The 19,938-nt window shown below is 47.7% G+C and overlaps 1 protein-coding gene across 1 annotated transcript in view; it reads right to left on the bottom strand.

Annotated features, from left to right (window-relative positions):
- LOC119955091 (transcription factor E2F7-like) overlaps positions 1-17,563 on the bottom strand; it is a 44,385-nt gene extending 26,822 nt beyond the window's left edge. The window contains exons 1-7 of the mRNA XM_038780961.1: positions 17,318-17,563; positions 16,505-16,603; positions 10,993-11,277; positions 5,300-5,468; positions 4,047-4,346; positions 3,074-3,235; positions 550-687 (exon numbers count right to left, since the gene is read on the bottom strand). Coding sequence (XP_038636889.1) covers positions 550-687; positions 3,074-3,235; positions 4,047-4,346; positions 5,300-5,468; positions 10,993-11,277; positions 16,505-16,603 — 1,153 coding nt within the window. The 5' untranslated portion in view covers positions 17,318-17,563. The remainder of the gene's footprint in view (positions 1-549; positions 688-3,073; positions 3,236-4,046; positions 4,347-5,299; positions 5,469-10,992; positions 11,278-16,504; positions 16,604-17,317) is intronic.
- Positions 17,564-19,938: the final 2,375 nt, after the last annotated feature.

Below are 19,938 nucleotides of genomic sequence, written 5' to 3'. Positions count from 1 at the left end.
AAGCCAGAAATGTGAGGGAATACTCTCTAGATGTCTGGATGAGTGCAGCTTCAACAATACTCAAGAAGCTCGACACCATCCAGGACAAAGAAGCTCACTAGATTGGCACCCCATCCACAAACATTCACTCTCTCCACCACCAAAGAACAGTGGCAGCCGTGTGTATCATCTACAAGATGCACTGCAGGAACTCACCAAGATTCCTTAGACCGCACCTCCCAAACCCACAACCACTACCATCTAGGACGACAAGAGCAGTAGATACCTGGGAAGTCCACCACCTGGAAGTTCCCCTGCAAGTCACTCTCCAACATGACTTGGAAATAAATTGCCGTTTCTGGACTGTTGCTGAGTCAAAATCCTGGAACTCCCTCCGTAACAACTCCGTGGGTGTACCCACACCACAGGGTCTGCAGCGGTTCAAGAAGGCAGTTCACCACCACCATCTGAGGGCAATTAGGGATGGGCACTAAATTCTGGCCTAGCCAGCAACATCCCAATAAGAATAAAACACAATTTCACTAATAAACAGTATTGAGCAAACCTCACCTTCAGGCCGGTTCTGATGGATAGGCCCAACCCATTGGAATGCTGGTTTCCGACCCCTTTCTTCAGTCACATGAACTTTCCTAATGAGTCCCAAACTGGTCAACACGTTGGCAATGTCGTAGAGTCTGCGGATTTTAGCTGAAAAGGAAAACAAAGGTGAAAGTTTGGCAAAGTTTTCACCGCCACTATTCGCTGATTAGCAGCCAGGAAATAACAGAATATTCTGTAGAATAGAGGGAAGAGGTTTCAGAGGGAATGAGGTGATTCACACAGGTCTGTTTATGTTGGAAGGCTCACACAGTAGTTACTGTGTTCCGGGCTGGGATTCTCCGAGCCCCCCGCACCGCAATCGCGCCCGCCGCGGGGACGGAGAACGGGGCGTCGGACCCGTAACGCCTTCGCGCGATTCTCCGGCAACCGGAGAATTGCCTGCAGTCACGCGCGCGGTTGACACGCCACCGGTCGGTGCTGTTGAAAGAGGCCCCGGCGGTGATTCTTCGCGGTCGATCGGCTGAGTTCCTGCTGGTGTGGTTCTCGTATGGGGCCACCGATCGGCGGTGGCGCGTGATCTGGGGAGTGGCCTACCTTCTTCCGCGCCGGACTGCTGTGTCGGTCCGCCATGTCGAGCGGGGCTGGCGCCGCAGGCGGCCACCACGCGCATGCACGGACCCGCGGCCAAAGTGCAGGGTCCGTATCGGCAGCAGGAGCCGCATGGAGCACTCCGGAGCCCTGAAAGGCCCCTTGAAGTCGGAGAATTACTCCGGACTTTTTAGAAAGTAGTCCGGAGTGACTCACGCCCGTTTTCTGGTGGGCGTGGGGACCTAGCCCCGTTATTAATAATAACCGTTTATTGTCACAAGTACGAAGTTACTGGAGAATCCCGGCCCCTATTGGATGTGATAGTGCAGTGGCTCTGGTTTTGAAATTTGGAATGGCTGAGATTCAAACTGAGGAATTTCTGTTCACGTTTTACTTTTTTAACCAACTTACTCACAAAGGTAAACACCACTCTGAAGAATGGCAACAGATCGTTGATATATTCAATGAAGCCTATGAGAGCAAGAACCTTGTCCCAAACACCAGGAAGACCAAAGTCCCCAACCAACACACACCAAATGAATAAAATCCAACACCTTCAAGTGAGATTCATGGTGAAATGTTGGGAAACCTTCCCACATCTATCCCAAGGTAAATGATACTGATGAAGAGGTACATCATCCAATTGAATGTGCTAGCTCAGCCTGTGGTAACTTATACACTCGAGCTTGAAAATCTGGATATCAGGCTGGACTTTAAACTCAGTCTTTGGGCAGTGGCAATCCCCACACCTCCCTGGTGAAGTTTAGACAACTTAACTTGTAAATCAAGTGGGGGATTGCGGCATGCAAGCACAGTGGTTAGCACTGCTGCTTCACAGCACCAGGCTCCTGGGTTCGATTCCTGGCTTGGGTTAATGTCTGTGCAGAGTCTCCACCTTCTCCCTGTGTCTGCGTGGGTTTGCACCGGGTGCTCCGGTTTCCTCTCGAAAGACACGCCTGTTAGGTAAATTGGGCATTCTGAATTCTCCCTCAATGTACCCGAACAGACACTGCAGTGTGGCGACTAGGGGATTTTCACAGTAGCTTCATTGCAGTGTTAATGTAAGTCTACTTGTGACACTAATAAAGATTATTATAAAAGAACCAACATGAGCATCCAAGATAGACTTGCCAAGTCTAAAGCCAGTGATAATCTCACTTCAGACGAGATGGACGCACTGTCAGAATAGAAACATAGAATCCCGAGTGCAGAAGGAGGCTATTTGGCCCATCAAGTTTGCACTGACCCTCTGAAAGATTACCCGACCGAGGCCATTCTCCTGCACCTATCCCTGCAATCCCACCTAAGGGAATCATGTGGGGAGGTGAAGTGGAGGTAAAAGATCGTAGCCATTATCCTCAGCATTGCCTTGGGAGAGTCAGCTGGAATCTGTGCTCGAGTCTCTGTACTGGGATTTGAACCCACGATCTTCCGTCTCAGAGGCAAGTGCACCACTCGTTGTTACAAAGGAGATCATTTTGTTTAACTTCGGCCCATACTTTTCAATGACTAACGTCAACGAAGGCTGTCCCAGCCAGCAATCCACGATTTGAGATTGCTCACTTTGAATGAAATGCAGACTTTGAACAACAATTCCCGCAGTCCAACCTGCAAACTAAAACTGAACTTACTTTTAATATAAAATTAAACACAGAATTCAGAAAGAGGAAAAGAGTGGGTAAAAAAAAAAGGCACTAAAGTGGGAAACGGGGTTTATATTGAAGAGAGTTTGAAGACAGAGGACATAAAAACTGCAGGGAAAGGGTCAGCCAAACCTTCAGATCTGAAATAAAAGCAAAAAATGTGAGAAATCCCGAGCAGGTCTGGCAGCATCTTGAGAGGGAGAAACACAAAGTTAATATTTCAGAACGACGGCATTTACTCTCTCTCCTCAGATGCTGCTGAATACTTTCCAACATCTAGTATTGAATTTTGCTTCACTTACTTTTAAACTTGCTGTTATCAGCAGAATCCTGATGACTTTCTTCAATTAGGATTTTAGCAGCAATATCGAGAGCAACTGTTTTGGGTTCAGACACAAGGAAAAGCATCACAAACTTCTCACTCATAATGCGTAGAGACTTGTCCTTCCTGCTGTTCATAGATGCTGAGATTTAAAAAAAACAGCACTATTAGGGGGTAAAGACCAACATCTTCTACCTACTTAAGTTCTGCATATTTATTATGTCCATCAAAATAATGAAATTTTTAAAATTCCATTGGAGAAGACAGAATGGAATTGTTTAAATCGCCAACAGTTGTTCACCGATCAACCAGAAGGGAGCAGCAGAGCACAGCACAAGACAGACAGCCATTGTCAATCTGCTCGCTAGGCACCTTCACTCTATTTAACACTACAGTATAAACTGGGACCGAAATTCACCTTAAACACCAGCAGCAGATAAATCTGGGACTCAAAAGCTGCTTGGCCAGCTAGCCACCCATTACTATTAATGTAAAAAAAAAGACCTACATTTCTACAGTGCTTGTCACCACTTCAGAGTGTGCCAAAGCCCCTGTACGGCTAACGAAGCACGTTTGTTTCAAAGCGTTGTCAATGTCGGATCCACAGCATCTATCTGCAGGTAGCAAATTCCCACAAACAGCAATAACAAGCCGGGCGATTTGTTATAGTAGCAAACCAAAAGCAAATACTGTGTTCTGCTGGAGTTGGGAAGGCGGGGTGGGTTTGTTGTACACAAAGCAAATCAGCGGGTATGGACATGGCATAGGAGAGTGGATCTGGTATCGAAGATTAAGCAGGAACTTATTGGATGGTGAAGCAGATTCAATGCCTGATTCCTGTTCCTATATCAATTCTTAGGGATTATGCACAGAACGAATGCAGCAATGCTGCTACTTAAACGGTGAGCGTTTGGAAATAATACCGGATTACACCACCGTATAATAAGTCTTACCCGATTTACTCTCAACCTCCACAGACTTTGTTTCCCTGCTCAGCTCCGGGCAGCTGGCCCATGTTTTCCGGGCTGCCGCTCTCTTCTCCATTCCCTGCCCACTGAGGTTGAGTACTTTGTGGCGGATGTAAGACAGCTGCTCCGCATACCTCTGCTGTTCTCCTCTCTTCTTCAATGCGGCTAAGGTCTGCCCGAGTCCGAGCAGCCCGTGCCAGGAATACTGGTTCTTTGCCAGCCGGCTGACCAGTTGCAGAGACTCCAAGATGTTCACAATGTCGTAAATACGTCTGCGTTCCACTCCTGCAAGCACAAGGTTCAGGATCACTCTCTGTCACTAAACAACAGCTCAAACCATAAACCAACACAGAGACTGCAGAATTTACTATCACAGTAACAATACCCACAGGTCATTTCTCGGCAAATGGTGCAAGCAACATCAGGAGTGAAGCAGATAAACATCACTAGGCAAAAGCAGCTTCAAATAATCTGCAGCTCCAACCTTACCGTTGACAAGCATTGAGTAGTGGGAAATTGCTGTATTTATGCTATGGACACAATCTAAATACTAATCTTTTAATAGTGTGATAATATTTAATGATGGCCAATCAACAACCAGGGCATTAAAAATTAACCATTAACAAGCATGGAGTCTCAGCCCTTCAGGTTTTGAAGAATTAAAGTGAAGTTTCAAATTCGAATGTCTTATTGTTCCTTTCTTATTTAATATTAAATTCCCCCATTGTAGTTGAAAATAACGATAGACGTGAATTTCAATGGAATTTTCATGACTACAGGGTATTCTAATGAGCTTTACAGCCATTGAAATATCTGAGCTACGGGCCACTGTTGTATTATAGGAAATGCACCAGCCATTTTTTACACAACTCCCAAAACAATGTGGTAATGACCCAGGTAATCACTTTCTAGTGCTGTCGATTGAGTGATAAAGATTGAATGAGATGCCATTATATTTTCAGTCCTTGCACTGTTAACTTCCCAATATTTCAATTGCAGAGTCCCTCCTTGTTCACTTAAATCTCAGGATTCCCAATTTCCCCTTTTGCTCTCATCCGCTCAAACTTCTGGTAACCGGGCAAAAACTGGTTCGAGGCAACAGGTGCGGAGAAAGTCTAAAGCAAGTTACACACCGTTAGATATTCAACTCCAACAGCAAAAAAATCTGACCCATCATATTCCCCCACCCGACTATCTTCATTCCTGGGCTCCCCGGCCTCCCTGTAACACGAGCTCACCAAGTTCAGTTGCCACTTCGTCCAGGGAGATTTCGGTTTTCTCGGTTGAAATGGGATAATTCGGATAGCGAGCAAGAAATTTCTGGCACAGAAGCCCAAGACTTTTTTGTTTCCTACTTGGCCGTTGCTGCTCAAATTCATCTGCGGCACTGTCATCAATAGCAGAGAGCTGAAGGTAAAATAAAGAACCTGTTTTTACTTTACTGAGCTACCACCGTCACTCTTTCCACAATTTGTTGTGTTATGCTGCTTCAGATAACACAGGCTGCTACTTGATGCAATCTTAACTAAAGGGTGCTCCAGACTCTGAAATGAGTTCAACGTGTTTATTGAACTATTAACACAGTTCTCAAATGAGTTTGACTCTCTGCTAATCTAACTGTAGTAACTCAGTCTAACTGTACCAGCTTGCTCTGAGCCACGTGTTGGGGTGTGATGCTGCTGATCAACCCTGTCTAACTCTCGAGATGTCTGTCTGTGGAAAGAGGCAGGGTGTGAGTGCCTCATCCCTTTTATAGTGTTTATGTCATGCCCCCTTGTGGTGATGCCACCTCTGAGCGTCCTGACTTCCCATTGGTTGTGTCCTATTCCGAGTGTTCATTGGTTGCATGTTTGCATGTCATGACAGACTTCTCACAAACTCTCATTCCAGCAACAAAAATGTGTCTTTAGTCAGAAACCAAGAAGGAAATGGCGATGAGGCAGTCTCTCTATTCTACAAAAGAGCATGGGAAGAGGCCGTGAAAACACTTTCGCTTGCAAGGCGACCAAAAATAGGGATCACGCTCATGGAGCCGTCCCTCACAGACACGGGACCGACCCTCACAGACACAAACAGGAATTCAGGAGAACTTTTACCCACAGTGGGGAAATTGTGGAACTCACAGCACAGGCAGTGGTTGAGGTGAATATTAAATATGTATTTAAAAGATGTTATGAATGAAATGAAAATCACTTATTGTCACAAGTAGGCTTCAAATGAAGATCCTGTGAAAAGCCCCTAGTCGCCACAATTCCAGCGCCTGTTCAGGGAGGCTGGTACAGGAATTGAACTTGCGCTGCTGGCCTTGGTCTGCTTTACAAGCCAGCTTTTAGCCCACTGTGGTAAACCAGCCCCTATAGGTAAACAGATGAGGAAGAAAGAAATAGAAGGATATGCTGAGAGGGTTGAATATTGTTAAACACATTCAAGCGATTGTCATTGTTTAAGTACGGGCGAAGAACAAACGTGAAGAATCAGCTGGAACAGCGGGTTAGACTTCAGGAGGCAGAGATCAGCAATATTGCATCCGGGGAATAAACCTACTAACAAAGAAACGATCCATGCCCTCTTTCTTATTTCATCAACTGGATCCATTTAACAGTGTAAACACACCAGCATGGATCAGTTGGGCCAAATGGCGTGTCCCCCGAAAAGGGGGGGATGCGCAGCGGGGACCCCGGAGAGGACGCAGGGGGGACACCGGGGTGGACGCAGGGGAGACCCCGGGGTGGACGCAGCGGGGACCCCGGGGTGGACGCAGCGGGGACCCCGGGGTGGACGCAGCGGGGACCCCGGGGTGGACGCAGCGGGGACCCCGGGGTGGACGCCTGGGCTGGAGAGCCGGTTTCGAATTTGGGGTTGGTGCAAATAGTTGCGCAGTTATTTGACCAGGAAATGTAGGTTGCTGGGGAAGTGGAAGTGTTTTCCATATACACTGTTAAATCTTACATTTTGATGTGCACAAAACCTCACTGATAATTTAATTTTATTACTTGAGACACAGATAATCAAACCCATTCACACATCCCGCATTCCGAATGATTTTCCGTTACGCAGTGAGTTGTTGTGATCTGGAAGGAGCTGTCTGAAAGGGCGATGAAGCAGATTCAGTAATAACTTTCAAAAGGGAATTGAATAAATACTTCAAAAGGAAACATTAGTGGGGATTTTGGGACTGGGATTAATTGGATGGTACGTACAGAGTCAACACCGAGACGATGGAGTAAATGGTCTCACCTCCGCCTGGATTATTCTCTGAATGTTAAACTGTTAGATTTCGTCCTCAGCTAAATCCAGATCCAAAAGGATTTTTTTTTAAATGTCTTCTTTCGTGGGATGTGGCCGTCACTGCCAAGGCCAAGATTTATTCCCCATCCCTAACTGTCCTTGAATTGAGTGGCTCTCTCGGAAAGTTCAGCGGACATTCAAGAGTCAACCATGTTCCTCTCGGTCTGGAGCAGGTTTCCTTTCCCTAAAGGACATAGTGAACCAGATGGGTTTTTAACAATAATGGGTTTCATGGTCACCATGAATGAGACTAGCTTTATCTTCCAGATTTATGGATTGAATTTAAATTCCACCACTGCCATAGTGGGATTTGAACCCATGCACCCAGAGCATTAACCTGGTACTTTGGATTACTAGTCCAGTGACTTTATCACTATACTACTGTGACCCCCATTGTGCACCACATAGAAGCAAACTTGTTTTCTTTCATTTGTTTAAGGGATGAGATGTACCAGGCTAGGCCAACATCGTTTCCCATCCCTAATTGCCTTCGAGAAGGTGGTGGTGCGCTGCCTTCTTGAACCGCTGCAGACCATGTGAACTATTCTCTTTGTAGCAGTTATTTGATACACTTGGCCATTTCCGAGGGCAGTTAAAAGTCAACCACATTACTATGGGTATGGAGACACGTAGGCCAGACCGGGTACGGTCGGCAGATTTCCTTCCCAAAAGTACATTCGTGAACCAGATGGGTTTTTAAACAATGATCTGGTAATTTTAAGGATACCAGGTTTTCCCTTCTGGGAGCGTCTAGGACCAGAGGGCACAATCTTAGAGCAAGGGGTCACCCATTTAAGACGGAGATCAGGAGAAATTCCTTCTCTCAGAGGGCGGTGAATCTGTGAAATGCTTTCGGCTGTAGAGGCTGCGTCATTAAGTCTGTTCAAAACTGAGATAGACTGATACACGAAGATCAGACAGGATTTGTCAAGGGACGGCAGCTCAACACGAATGTGCGGAGACTGCTAAATGTCATTATGATGCCGGCAGTGGAGGGGGAGGCGGAGATAGTGGTGGCGCTGGATGCAGAGAAAGAGTTTGATAGAGTTGAGTGGGGGTACCTGTGGGAGGTGCTGGAGCGGTTCGGATTTGGGGAGGGATTCATCAAATGGGTGAGGCTGCTCTACGCGGCTCCGATGGCGAGTGTAGTTACCAATGGAAGGAGATCGGAGTACTTTAGGCTCTACCGTGGGACCAGGCAGGGGTTCCCCCTGTCCCCCTTGCTCTTTGCACTGGCGATTGAACCTTTGGCTATGGCGTTGAGGGAGTCAGGGAGATAGAGGGGTCTGGTGCGGGGTGGGGAGGAACATCGGGTATCGCTGTATGCGGACGACCTGCTGTTGTATGTGGCGGACCCAGAAGGGGGAATGCCGGGGGTGATGGAGCTGTTAGCGGAATTTGGAGGCTTCTCGGGCTATAAGTTCAATTTAGGCAAGAGCGAGGTATTTGTAGTACACCCGGGTGATCAGGAGGAGGGAATTGGGAGGCACCCGTTTAAGAGGGCAGTGAAGAGTTTCAGATACCTGGGGGGTGCAGGTGGCTAGGAGTTGGGGGACTCTCCATAAGCTTAATTTTACTAGGCTGGTGGAGCAGATGGAGGAGGAATTTAAAAGGTGGGACATGGTGCCGCTATCGTTGGCAGGTAGAGTGCAGTCCGTCAAAATGACGGTGCTCCCGAGGTTCTTGTTCCTCTTCCAGTGTTTGCCCATCTTTATCCCTAGGGCCTTTTTTAGAAGGGTGACCAGCAGCATAATGAGCTTTGTTTGGGCGCATGGGACCCCGAGGGTGAAGAGGGTCTTCTTGGAGCGGGGTAGAGATGGTGGGGGGCTGGCGTTACCCAATCTCTCGGGGTATTATTGGGCGACCAATGTGTCGATGGTGCGCAAGTGGGTGATGGAGGGGGAGGGGGCAGCATGGAAACGGATGGAGAGGGCGTCCTGTGGAGATACAAGCCTGGGGCCTTGGTAACGGCGCCGTGGCCGCTCCCTCCCACGAGGTATACCACGAGTCCGGTGGTGGCGGCTACCCTCAAGATTTGGGGGCAGTGGAGGTGATATAGGGGAGAAGTGGGGGGCTCGATGGAGGCTCCGTTAAGGGGGAACCATAGGTTCGTCCCGGGGAACATTGATGGGGGATTTCAGGGTTGGCACAGAGCGGGCATCAGACAGATGAGGGACCTGTTTATTGATGGGAGGTTTGCGAGCCTGGGGGAGTTGGAGGAGAAATTTGGGCTCCCCCCGCGAAACATGTTCAGGTATCTGCAGGTAAAGGCGTTTGCTAGACGGCAGGTGGAGGGATTCCCTTCGCTTCCCGCGAGGGGGGTGAGTGACAGGGTGCTTTCGGGGGTCTGGGTCGGAGAGGGGAAGATATCTGATATCTACAAGGTTATGCAGGAGGTGGAGGAGGCGTCAGTAGAGGAGCTAAAGGCTAAGTGGGAGGGGGAACTGGGGGAACAGATCGAGGATGGGACATGGGCTGATGCCCTGGAGAGGGTTAATTCTTCCTCCTCATGTGCACGCTTAGCCTCATCCAATTCAAGGTGCTGCACCGGGCCCACATGACTGGGACGAGGATGAGTAGGTTCTTTGGGGGCGAAGACAAGTGTGTCAGGTGTTCGGGGAGTCCAGCGAACCATGCCCATATGTTCTGGGCATGCCCGGCACTGGAGGAGTTCTGGAAGGGGGTGGCAAGGGCGGTGTCGAGGGTGGTGGGATCCAGGGTCAAGCCAGGATGGGGACTCGCGATTTTTGGGGTGGGGGTGGAGCCGGGAGTGCAGGAGGCGAAAGAGGCCGGTGTGCTGGCCTTTGCGTCCCTAGTAGCCCGGCGAAGAATCTTGCTACAATGGAAGGATGCGAGGCCCCCAAGCGTGGAGACCTGGATCAATGACATGGTGGGTTTTATTAAGCTAGAGAAGGTCAAATTCGCCCTGAGAGGATCGGTACTAGGGTTCTTTAGGCGGTGGCAACCTTTCCTCGACTTTCTGGCTCAACGATAGGGTACGGGGACAGTAGCAGCAGCAACCCGGGGGGGAAAGGGGGACGATGACTATGTTTGTTTATTTAATTTTAATTTATGTTTCAGTTCTCTTGTTGTTTATTGGGGTTGGGGGGGGATGTGATACATGCGTTGATACAGTCTGGGGGGTGTTACAGTTATTATGGGTTATTTTGTTGCATTTCATTGTTTGTCATTATATTTTATATTTTCTGTAAAAAATTCCAATAAAAAATTTTTTAAAAACTGAGGTAGACAAATTTTTAATCAGTAAAGGTATAAGGCAGAAAAATTGAGTTGAGAATTATCAGATCAGTCGTGATCTCATTGGATGGTGGAGCAGACTCAATGGGCCGAATGGCCTTCCAGTTCTCCTGCATCTTATTACTTAGAGCAGCTTTTAACTCGAGATTTTAATAATAAAAGTTTCCCAGCTATCATGGCGTTTGAACTGAGGACACCGAGACCATTAGTCCAGGCTTGGTAGAAACCTGTGGACAGGTAGTCAGGGATAGAATGAGGAAGAGGGAGACAGGGCAAGAGCCAGAGACAGAGGTATCTCAGCGGGGTTGCAAGGTTGGAGGAGGAGGTGAGGCCACGGTGGGAATTTGAACAGGAGGCGGGACCAGTAAATCGAGTTGCCCGTTACCTGAATAATGTGATTGATGCTTCCGATATTCTCATTTTCAATCTGACGGAACAGTTCCTTTTTCTTCTCCCTGTCCCTGATGTCAGGACTCGCGGCGCTAATCAACATCTTTAGGTTTGCTGTGGGCGACCAGGCCTCAGGGGATGATTTGTCGGTGAGTTTAACTGGAGTGATCTGAACTCGGTCTGGGGTGCAGCCCTTCCGCCACGAGACCATGCTGGGCGTCAACTGGGTTTTCACTGGGGTTTTGGGTGACGTCCTCTTTGGTTCCATAAAGAGATTTTCCTAAAGCAGAAATAAAATCCCGCATGACTGAAAACCAGAGGTTTACAAATTAGCCGACAAAGAGGAGATACAACTATTGCATTATTCGACAAGGACAACACCATTGGTGGTTGTGCCTTCAACTCCTTGGCCCTTAGCTCTGGAATTCAATTTCAGAACAGTGGTTAGCACTGCTGTCGCACAGCACCAGGGATCCGGGTTAGATTCCAGCCTTGGGTTACTGTCTATGTGGAATTTGCACATTCTCACTGTGTCTGCGGGGGTTTCCTCAGGGGGCTCTGGTCTCATCCCATAATCCAAACATGTGCAGGTTACATGGATTCGCCATGTTTAATTGCCCTTTGGTGTCCAAAGATATGGGGGTTAGGTGGAGCTACGGGGATAGGGCAGGGGGGGTAGGCCATGTTAGGGGTGCTCATTCAGAGGGTTGGTATAGACTCGATGAGTCAAATGGCCTCCTTCTGTACTGTAGGGATTCAATGTTCCATGTTGAAAAATAGGATCTCAGAGGTAGTGCCATGTGCTAGACAGAGTAGAAATAGCAGGATATGTCAGATGAATACATGGCTGAAGAGATGTTCAGATTCTTGGGACGTTGGGACCAGTCCAAACTGGCCAGGTTACACCTGGGCAGCACTGGGACTGATGTCCTCGGGGGGTATTTGTTAGTGGTTGGGGAGGGTTTAAACTAAAATGGCAGAAGGATGGGAACCTAGGCAAGGAGTCAGAGGAATGAGAAACATCGACAAGAACAAAGGACAGAAAGGGGAATAAGAAAAGTGATAGGCATAGAAATCAAGGGACAAAATCAAACAGGTGAAAAATAATGGGAACAGGACAAGGAATGTTAAAAGACAAGCCTTAAGGCTTTGTGTCTTAATGTGCAGTACATTAACAATAAAGTGGACGAATTAAGCATGCAAATAGGTGTAAATAGCTATGATATAGTCGGCATTACAGAGACCTGGCTGCAGGGTGACCACGGATGCGAATTGAACATCCTGGGATATTCGGTATTTAGGAAGGACAGACAGAAAGGAAACGGTGGAGGGGTTGCATTGTTGGTTAAAAAGGAAATTAACGCAATAGCGAGGAAAGATATTAGCTCAGACACGACAATGTGGAATCTGTATGGATAGAGCTGAGAAATACCAAGAAGCAAAAAATGTTAGTGGGGGTTGTATATAGATCGTCAAACTGTAGTGCTGATGTGGGGATGGCATTAAACAAGAAATTAGAGAGACATGCGGTAAAGGAACATCAACAATTATGGGAGATTTTAATCTGCATATTGATTGTGCAAATCAAATTAGTAACAATAACATAGAGGAGGAATTCCTGGAGTGTACAGGGGATGGTTTCCTGGACCAACATGTTGAGGAACCAACTAGAGAAAAGGCCACCCTAGACTGGGTATTGCATAATGAGAAAGGAATAATTGGCAATCTAGTTGTGCGAGACCTCTGGGGAATGAGCAACAGTAATATGGTAGAATTCTTCATTAAGATGGAGAGTGACGGAATTGATTCTGAGACCAGGGTCCTGTAAAGGAAACGGCAATGATCTGAGGCACGAGTTGGCTATGATGGATTGGTGAACGTTACTTCAAAGGATGATGGTGGATAGGCAATGGCAAACATTCAAAGTGTGCATGGGTGAATTGCAACAATTGTTCATGCCTGTCTGCTTCAAAAATGAAACGGGAAAGATGGCCAAACCACCGTTTACAAGGGAAATTAGAGATAGTATTAGATTCAAGGAGGGGGACATACAAACTGGTCAGAAAAAAAACAGCAGACCTGCAGATTGGGAGCAGTTTAGAATTCAGCAAAGAAGGACAAAGGAATTGATTGAGATGGGTAAATAGAGAATAAGACTAAGTTTGGGGGAGGTGGGGGGGGGGGGGGGGGGACATAAAAACTGATGTAAAAGCTTTGATGAGTAAGTGAAGAGAAAAGGATTGGTGAAGATAAATGTAGGCTCCTTAGTCAGAAACAGAGGAGTTTATAATGGAGAACAAAGAAATGGCTGAGCAACTAAACATATACTTTGGTTCTGTCTTCACAAAGGAGGACACAAAAAACATACCAGAAATGTTGGGGAACACAGGGCTTAGGGAGAGGGAGGAACTAAAGGAAATCAGTAGAGAAATGGTGTTGGGGATATTGATGGGATTGAAGGTTGATAAATCCCCAGGGCCTGATAAGCTACATTCCAGTGTATTTAAGGAAGTGGTCCCAGAAATAGTGGACGCATTGGTGTTCATCTTCCAAGACTCTGGAACGGTTCCTACTGATTGGAGGATAGCTGTGATGCAGTGGAAGTCACAAATAACATGCCAAAAATTGATAGCAAGGAGGCTATGGCAGGCGAGGATCTAAAACGATCATTATCACTAAAGGAGGTAGTGTTAGTCAAGCAAATGGGGCTAAAGGTAAGTCTCCTGGTCCTTTTGGAATGCATCCCAGGGTCTTAAAAGAGATGGTGGGGAAAATAGCAAATGTGCTGGTGGTAATTTACCAACGGGTGTTTTTCTGGTTGGCGATTAGTGGCTAGTGGTGTGCCTCAGGGATCAGTTTATAATTTACATAGACGATTTGAAGTTGGGGACCAAGTGTCAAAGTTTGTGGATTACACTAAATGAGTGGTAGAGTAAAGTGTGCAGAGGACACTGAAAGTCTGCAGATGGATATAGATAGTTTAAGTGAGCGGGCATGGGTCTGGCAGATGGAGTACAATGTTCGTAAATGCAAGATCATCCATTTTGGTAGGAATAACAGCAAAATGGACTTATTTAAATGGTAAAAAATTGCAGCAGAGGGACTTGGGTGCTCTTGTGCATGAATTGCAAAAAGTTGGTTTGCAGGTAATTAAGAAGGCAAATGGAATTTGTCCTTCATTGCTAGAGGGATGGAGTTTAAAAATAGGGAGGTTATGTTGCAGCTGTAGAAGGTGCTGATGAGGCCACACCTGGAGTACTGTGTACAGTTTTGGTCTCGTTTCTTGAGAAAGGAAGTGCTGACACTGGAAGTAGTGCAGAGGAGATTCACTATGTTGATTCTGGAGTTGAGAGGATTGGCTTATGAGGAAAGACTGAGTGAACTGTACTCATTGAAATTTAGGAGAATGTGGGGTGATCTTATAGAAACACATAAAATGATGAAGGGAATAGATAAGATAGAAGCAGGGAGGTTGTTTCTACTGGCGGGTAAAATTAGAACTAGTGGGCATAGCCTCAAAATAAAGGGGAGCAGATTTAGGACTGAGTTGAGGAGGAACTTCTTCACCCAAAGGGTCGTGAATATGTGGAATTCCTTCCCCAGTGAAGCAGTTGAGACTACCTCATTGAATCTTTTACGGCAAAGATAAATAGATTTTTGAACAGTAAAGGAATTAAGGGTTATGGTGTTCGGGCCGGTAAGTGGAGCCGTGTCCATAAAACGATCAGCCAGGATCTTATTGAATGGCAGAGCAGGCTCAAGGGGTCACTCCTGCTCCTAGTTCTTATGTTCTTAAAGTAACCCCACTATCTAAAAAGAGAGGTAGAGAGAAAACAGGGAATTATAGATCTGACGTAGGTAGTGGGTAAATGCTAGAGTCCGGTATAAATGATTTAATAGCAGAGACTTGGAAAACAATGGCAGGATCGGACAGAATCAGTGTGAATTGGCAAAAGGGAAATCATGCTCGGCAAATCCACTGAAATTCTTTTGAGGATGTAACTAGTAGAGTTGACAAGGGGGAGCCAGTGGATGTGGTTTATTTGGCCTTTCAAAAGGCTTTGGACAAGGTCCCACTTCAGAGATTAGTGTGTAAAACTAAAGCACATGAGATTGGGGGTAGAGTATTGAGAAGGGCAGAAAACTGGTTGGCTGACAGGAAACAAAGGGTAGGAACAAACGGGTCTTTTTCCAAATTGCAGCCAGTGACTAATTGGGTACTGCAGGGATCAGTGTTAGGACCTCAGCTATTCACAATATATATTAATTATTTAGGTGAGGGAACAAAATGTAATATCTCCAAATTTGCAGAAAATGCAAAGCGGATGGAAGGCTGAGCTGTGAGGAGGATGCAGAGATGCTTCAGTGTGATTTGATCAAGTTGAGTGAGTGGGCAAATGAATGGCAGATGCGTAATAATGTTGGAAAATATTGGCAGCAAAACCAGGAAAGCAGATTATCTGAATGGCTATAGATTGAGAGAGGGGAATGTGCAATAAACCTGGGTGTCCTTGTACATCAGTCACTGAAAGTAAGCATACAGATGCAGCAGGTGGTAAAGAAGGCAAATGGTATGTTGGCCTTCAGAGTGAGAGGGTTCGAATACAGGAGCAGGAATGTCTTGCTGCAATTATAAAGGACCTTGGTGAGACCACACCTGGAATATTGTGTGCAGTTTTCATCTCCTTATCTGAGGAAGGATATTCTTGCAATAGAGGGACTGCAGTGAAAGTTTACCGGGCTGATTCCTGGGATGGTGGGACTGATGTACGAGGACAGATTGAGTTGGTTAAATTATATCCGCTGGAGTTTAGAAGAATAAGGGGAGGAATTTCACAGAAACCTATAAACTTCTAACAGGTTGAGACAGGGTAGATGCAGGAAGGATGTTCCTGATGGCGGAGATTCCAGAACCAGGAGCCACAAACTGAAGATACAGGGCAAACCATTTAGGACTGAGATTAGGAGAAATTTATTCCTGCAGAGTGGTGAGCCTGTGGAATTTGCTACCACATAAAGCAGCTAAGTCAAAAACATTGCATGTTTTCAAGAAGCAGTTAGATATAGCCCTTGGAGCAAAAAGGATCAAAGGATATGGAGGAAAGTGGGGACGTTATTGAGTTGGATGATCAGCCGTGATCATAATGAATGGTGGAACAGGTTCCAAGGGCCGAATGGCCTCCTCCTGCTTTCTATACTTACTTGACCCACCTAATTTCCAAGAACCAGGTGTAACGGGCTGGAGAGGGGCTGAATTTCCTCGTCCTGTTCCTATGTCATAGGCTGGAGAGGGGCTGAATTGCCTCCTCCTATCCCTATGTTACAGGCTGGAGAGGGGCTGAGTGGCCTCCTTCTGATCCTGAAAACACAGACTGAATTCCCCCATTCCAAAATGAAATATAACCCTGGCAAAGTTTGGGTTCTCGATTAATCTAGTGATCTGATCAGGTTTATGTATCCTCCAAGTTAATTTCAATAAAACGAATTAAAGTAATCTCCAGTTTTACCTTCTGAGTCACTTTCTTTCCATCATTCAGGGATTGCGAGGGGGAATCGTATTTTCCGATTTGTGTAGTCACGAGATCTTCCAATTTCAAACAGTTCATCTGGAATATAAAATTAATGTACATATATGTATATTTAAGAAAAAAGAATTAAAAGCTCCTTTTGAATTAAATAATCGTTACTTTGTCACCGGGCTGAAATTCACCATCGAATATACTAACATTATACCCTCACCACTTTTTAATGCATTCGCTCTTGTTGGAATAATTTAAACTTTGGAATATTCCTATCGTAGATTGACAGCCATCATTTCCCAGCACCTCCAGCCAATTCCTGCATAAATTCCCACCAAACTTGGTGGGGAAATCCTTTTACCCGCTCCTGTTAATCGGGTTTTGTTTTAAAATCAGGATCGCGTTGCACTGTCAATCCTGTCCTTGAGCTCATTGTAAAGTCTAAATAGCAGAATTACTTTAACCCCTTAAATTAATGTTTAAAATCGGGGTAAAGATAGAAAGTGGAGGCCAGGACTGGGCAGGCGAATTCCTGCAGGAATTCCGTGAAGGAGATCTCAGATTTTCAGAAAGGGAATCCGTTGCTGCAAATGAAAGAGGGCAAGCAGCTAAAAGTGTCAGAGATACAGATCCTGCCTCAATCAGATTCATTATTCGGTGTGATCCAGAAAATCAATTAAATACAGGAAAATTAACAAGAGAAAAACAGAAACATTTGGAAACATGAGATCAAACAATTTTTACATGAACAGTTCGAGAAAATATTAGTTACTAAGCATGAAATGATTGAAATTCACTCACTTTGCCGTTGTGCCTGGAACTTTTTCAAATGGAGAAATTGGATTTATTTGAACTAATTATAAAATCTGCCCCCACTGCATCCCGTTTAGTGGAGCCGCCTCTCCCTGTCCCCGCTCCCTCCTGTCCCTATCCCTGTGTGTCTGCCCCTCTGTATCCCTCTTCGTATCTCTCTATCTGTGTGTGTGTGTGTACCTCGCCTTATCCCTGTCTCTCTCTGTCCACCTATCCCTCTCTGTGTTCCTTTCTCTGTTCCTGAGCCGCGGAATCTGAGATTCTGGCGCGCTCCGACATTCCAATTGACGTCATCGAGCCGCCGGCCAATGGGAATCAGAGGCAGTGGATACATTCCGAGCCGGTGACCAATAGCGTTCAAACAGCCGCCAATGTCCGGGTTTGTTTGGCGCGTTACTCGGCGGGAGGAGAGATTGAATTAAAACTAGAGAAACTGCGTGAAATGGACAGGAGGCAGCGAATGATATTTATCAGAACATATACGACCGTAATATGGATGAACATATGATATACAGTGCAATATATACTGTAATATATTGATCATGATACAAAACGTGTAAAAGCCCCTGTAACTCTGTCACAATATCCCCCTCCTACTTCATGGTATTATTCCCCGACCACCTCTACCCCTATCCAATCTACCCTTTCCCCTTACCTCTTCACCTCTACCCTCACAATCCTCAACTCCCTCCCTCCTCCACCACCCTCCCTCCCTCCTCCACCACCCTCCCTCCCTCCTCGTGGTAAACCACGGTATTGCACTGTATGGCATTTTATTGTATTGTGCATGCCTGTGCTTATCCAAGTTGGCTCCGCCTGTGTGGCGGCATTCTCCCCTACCCGGCGTGACGGAGGGTCCCGGAGTAGGGGAGTGGCGCCAACCACTCAGGGGTCAGGCTTCCCCAAAGGTGGGGAATTCTCCCCACCTTTGGGGGCCAGCCCCGCGCCGGAGTGGTTGGCACCAGAAGACTGGCGCAAACAACCGGCGCCCCCGGCAGCGGTCTGGCCGAAAGGCTTTCGCCGATCGGCGCATGCGCGATGTGGGGTTCTCTTCCGCTTCCGCCATGGCGAAGACCGTGGCGGCTGCGGAGGAGAAATAGTGCACCCAGGGCACTGGTCCGCAGTCTGAGCGGGGGGCCCCAATTGCGGGCCAGGCCACCGTGGGGGCATCCCCCGGGGTTCGATCGCCCCCCGCCCGCCCCCCAGGACCCCGGGGGCCCGCTCGCGCTGCTGATCCCGCCGTTCCAGAGGTGGTTTAAACCTCGGCGGCGGGCGAGGCCTCCCAGCGGCGGGACTTTGGCCCATCTGGGCCGGAGAACCACCGCAGGGGCCTCTCCAATCGAAGTGGCGAGATTCCGCCGCCGCCACTTCCCGGGTCTCTCCATCCTCCCGTCCTTCCATCCTCCCGTCCCTCCATCTTCCCCTCCCTCATCTTCTCCTCCCCTCCCTCCCTCCTTCCTCCCCTCCCTCCCTCCTTCCTCCCCTCCCTCCCTCCTTCCTCCCCTCCCTCCTCTCCTCCCTCCTCTCCTCCCTCCCTCCTCTTCTCCCTCCCTCCTCTCCCTCCCTCCCCTCCCTCTCCCCTCCCCCTTCCCCCTCCTTCCTCCCCCTCCTTCCTCCCCCTCCCCCTCCTTCACCCCTCCTTCCTCCCCTCCCCCTCCTTCCTCCCCTCCCCTCCTTCCTCCCCGCCCCCCTCCTTCCTCCCCTCCCCCTCCTTCCCTCCCTTCCCTCCCTCCCCTCCCTTCCCTCCCTCCCCTCCCCCTCCCTCCCTCCCCTCCCCCTCCCTCCCTCCCCTCCCCTCCCTCCATCCGTCCCTCCCCTCCCTCCCTCCCACCGTCAGCTCCCACTGTCCCCTCCTCCCTCCCCTCCCCCCTCCCCCCCTCCCCTCTGAAAGCGGAGTCTGATGAAACAGGGATTCTGTCTCTCTCGGAAAATTGTGAGTACAGGCTGCAAAGGAAGGACTGTGATTCCCAAGCTGCAAGGGACCATCATCTGAAGCAAAGACTCTTTTCTCTTTCATTTCTTTCATCGGGCCTCACGGTAGCATGGTGGTTAGCATCAATGCTTCACAGCTCCAGGGTCCCAGGTTCGATTCCCGGCTGGGTCACTGTCTGTGTGGAGTCTGCACGTCCTCCCTGTGTGTGCGTGGGTTTCCTCCGGGTGCTCCGGTTTCCTCCCACAGTCCAAAGATGTGCGGGTTAGGTGGATTGGCCATGCTAAATTACCCGTAGTGTAAGGTTAATGGGGGGATTGTTGGGTTACGGATATACGGGTTGTTTGGGTGGGGTGATCATTGCTCGGCACAACATCGAGGGCCGAAGGGCCTGTTCTGTGCTGTACTGTTCTATTTAGGTTTTCCCCCCTTTTCCTCTGTGTTTGTTTTGTGTGTATGTAGAGGGTGTAGAGGGTGGGGCGGCAAGTTACAGTAGGAGTTAGGTACTTTAACCACCTGTATCTGCTGCATATTTTGCCATTTATCTTGGTATAAATAAATAGTAATTATTTACAAATCTGGTGACTGTAATTATTCAGTAGCCCAGGGCCAGGCGATTCTGAAGGTGGTGAAGGTGGTGGGTGAGCACGAGGAGTAGCTCACCATGATGGCCGCGGAG

This window comes from Scyliorhinus canicula, chromosome 20 (genome assembly GCF_902713615.1).
Source record: "Scyliorhinus canicula chromosome 20, sScyCan1.1, whole genome shotgun sequence".
Taxonomy (NCBI): Eukaryota; Metazoa; Chordata; class Chondrichthyes; order Carcharhiniformes; family Scyliorhinidae; genus Scyliorhinus; species Scyliorhinus canicula.
Note: the sequence above shows the minus strand (reverse complement) of the source record. Positions and strands in the feature narration are given on the sequence as shown.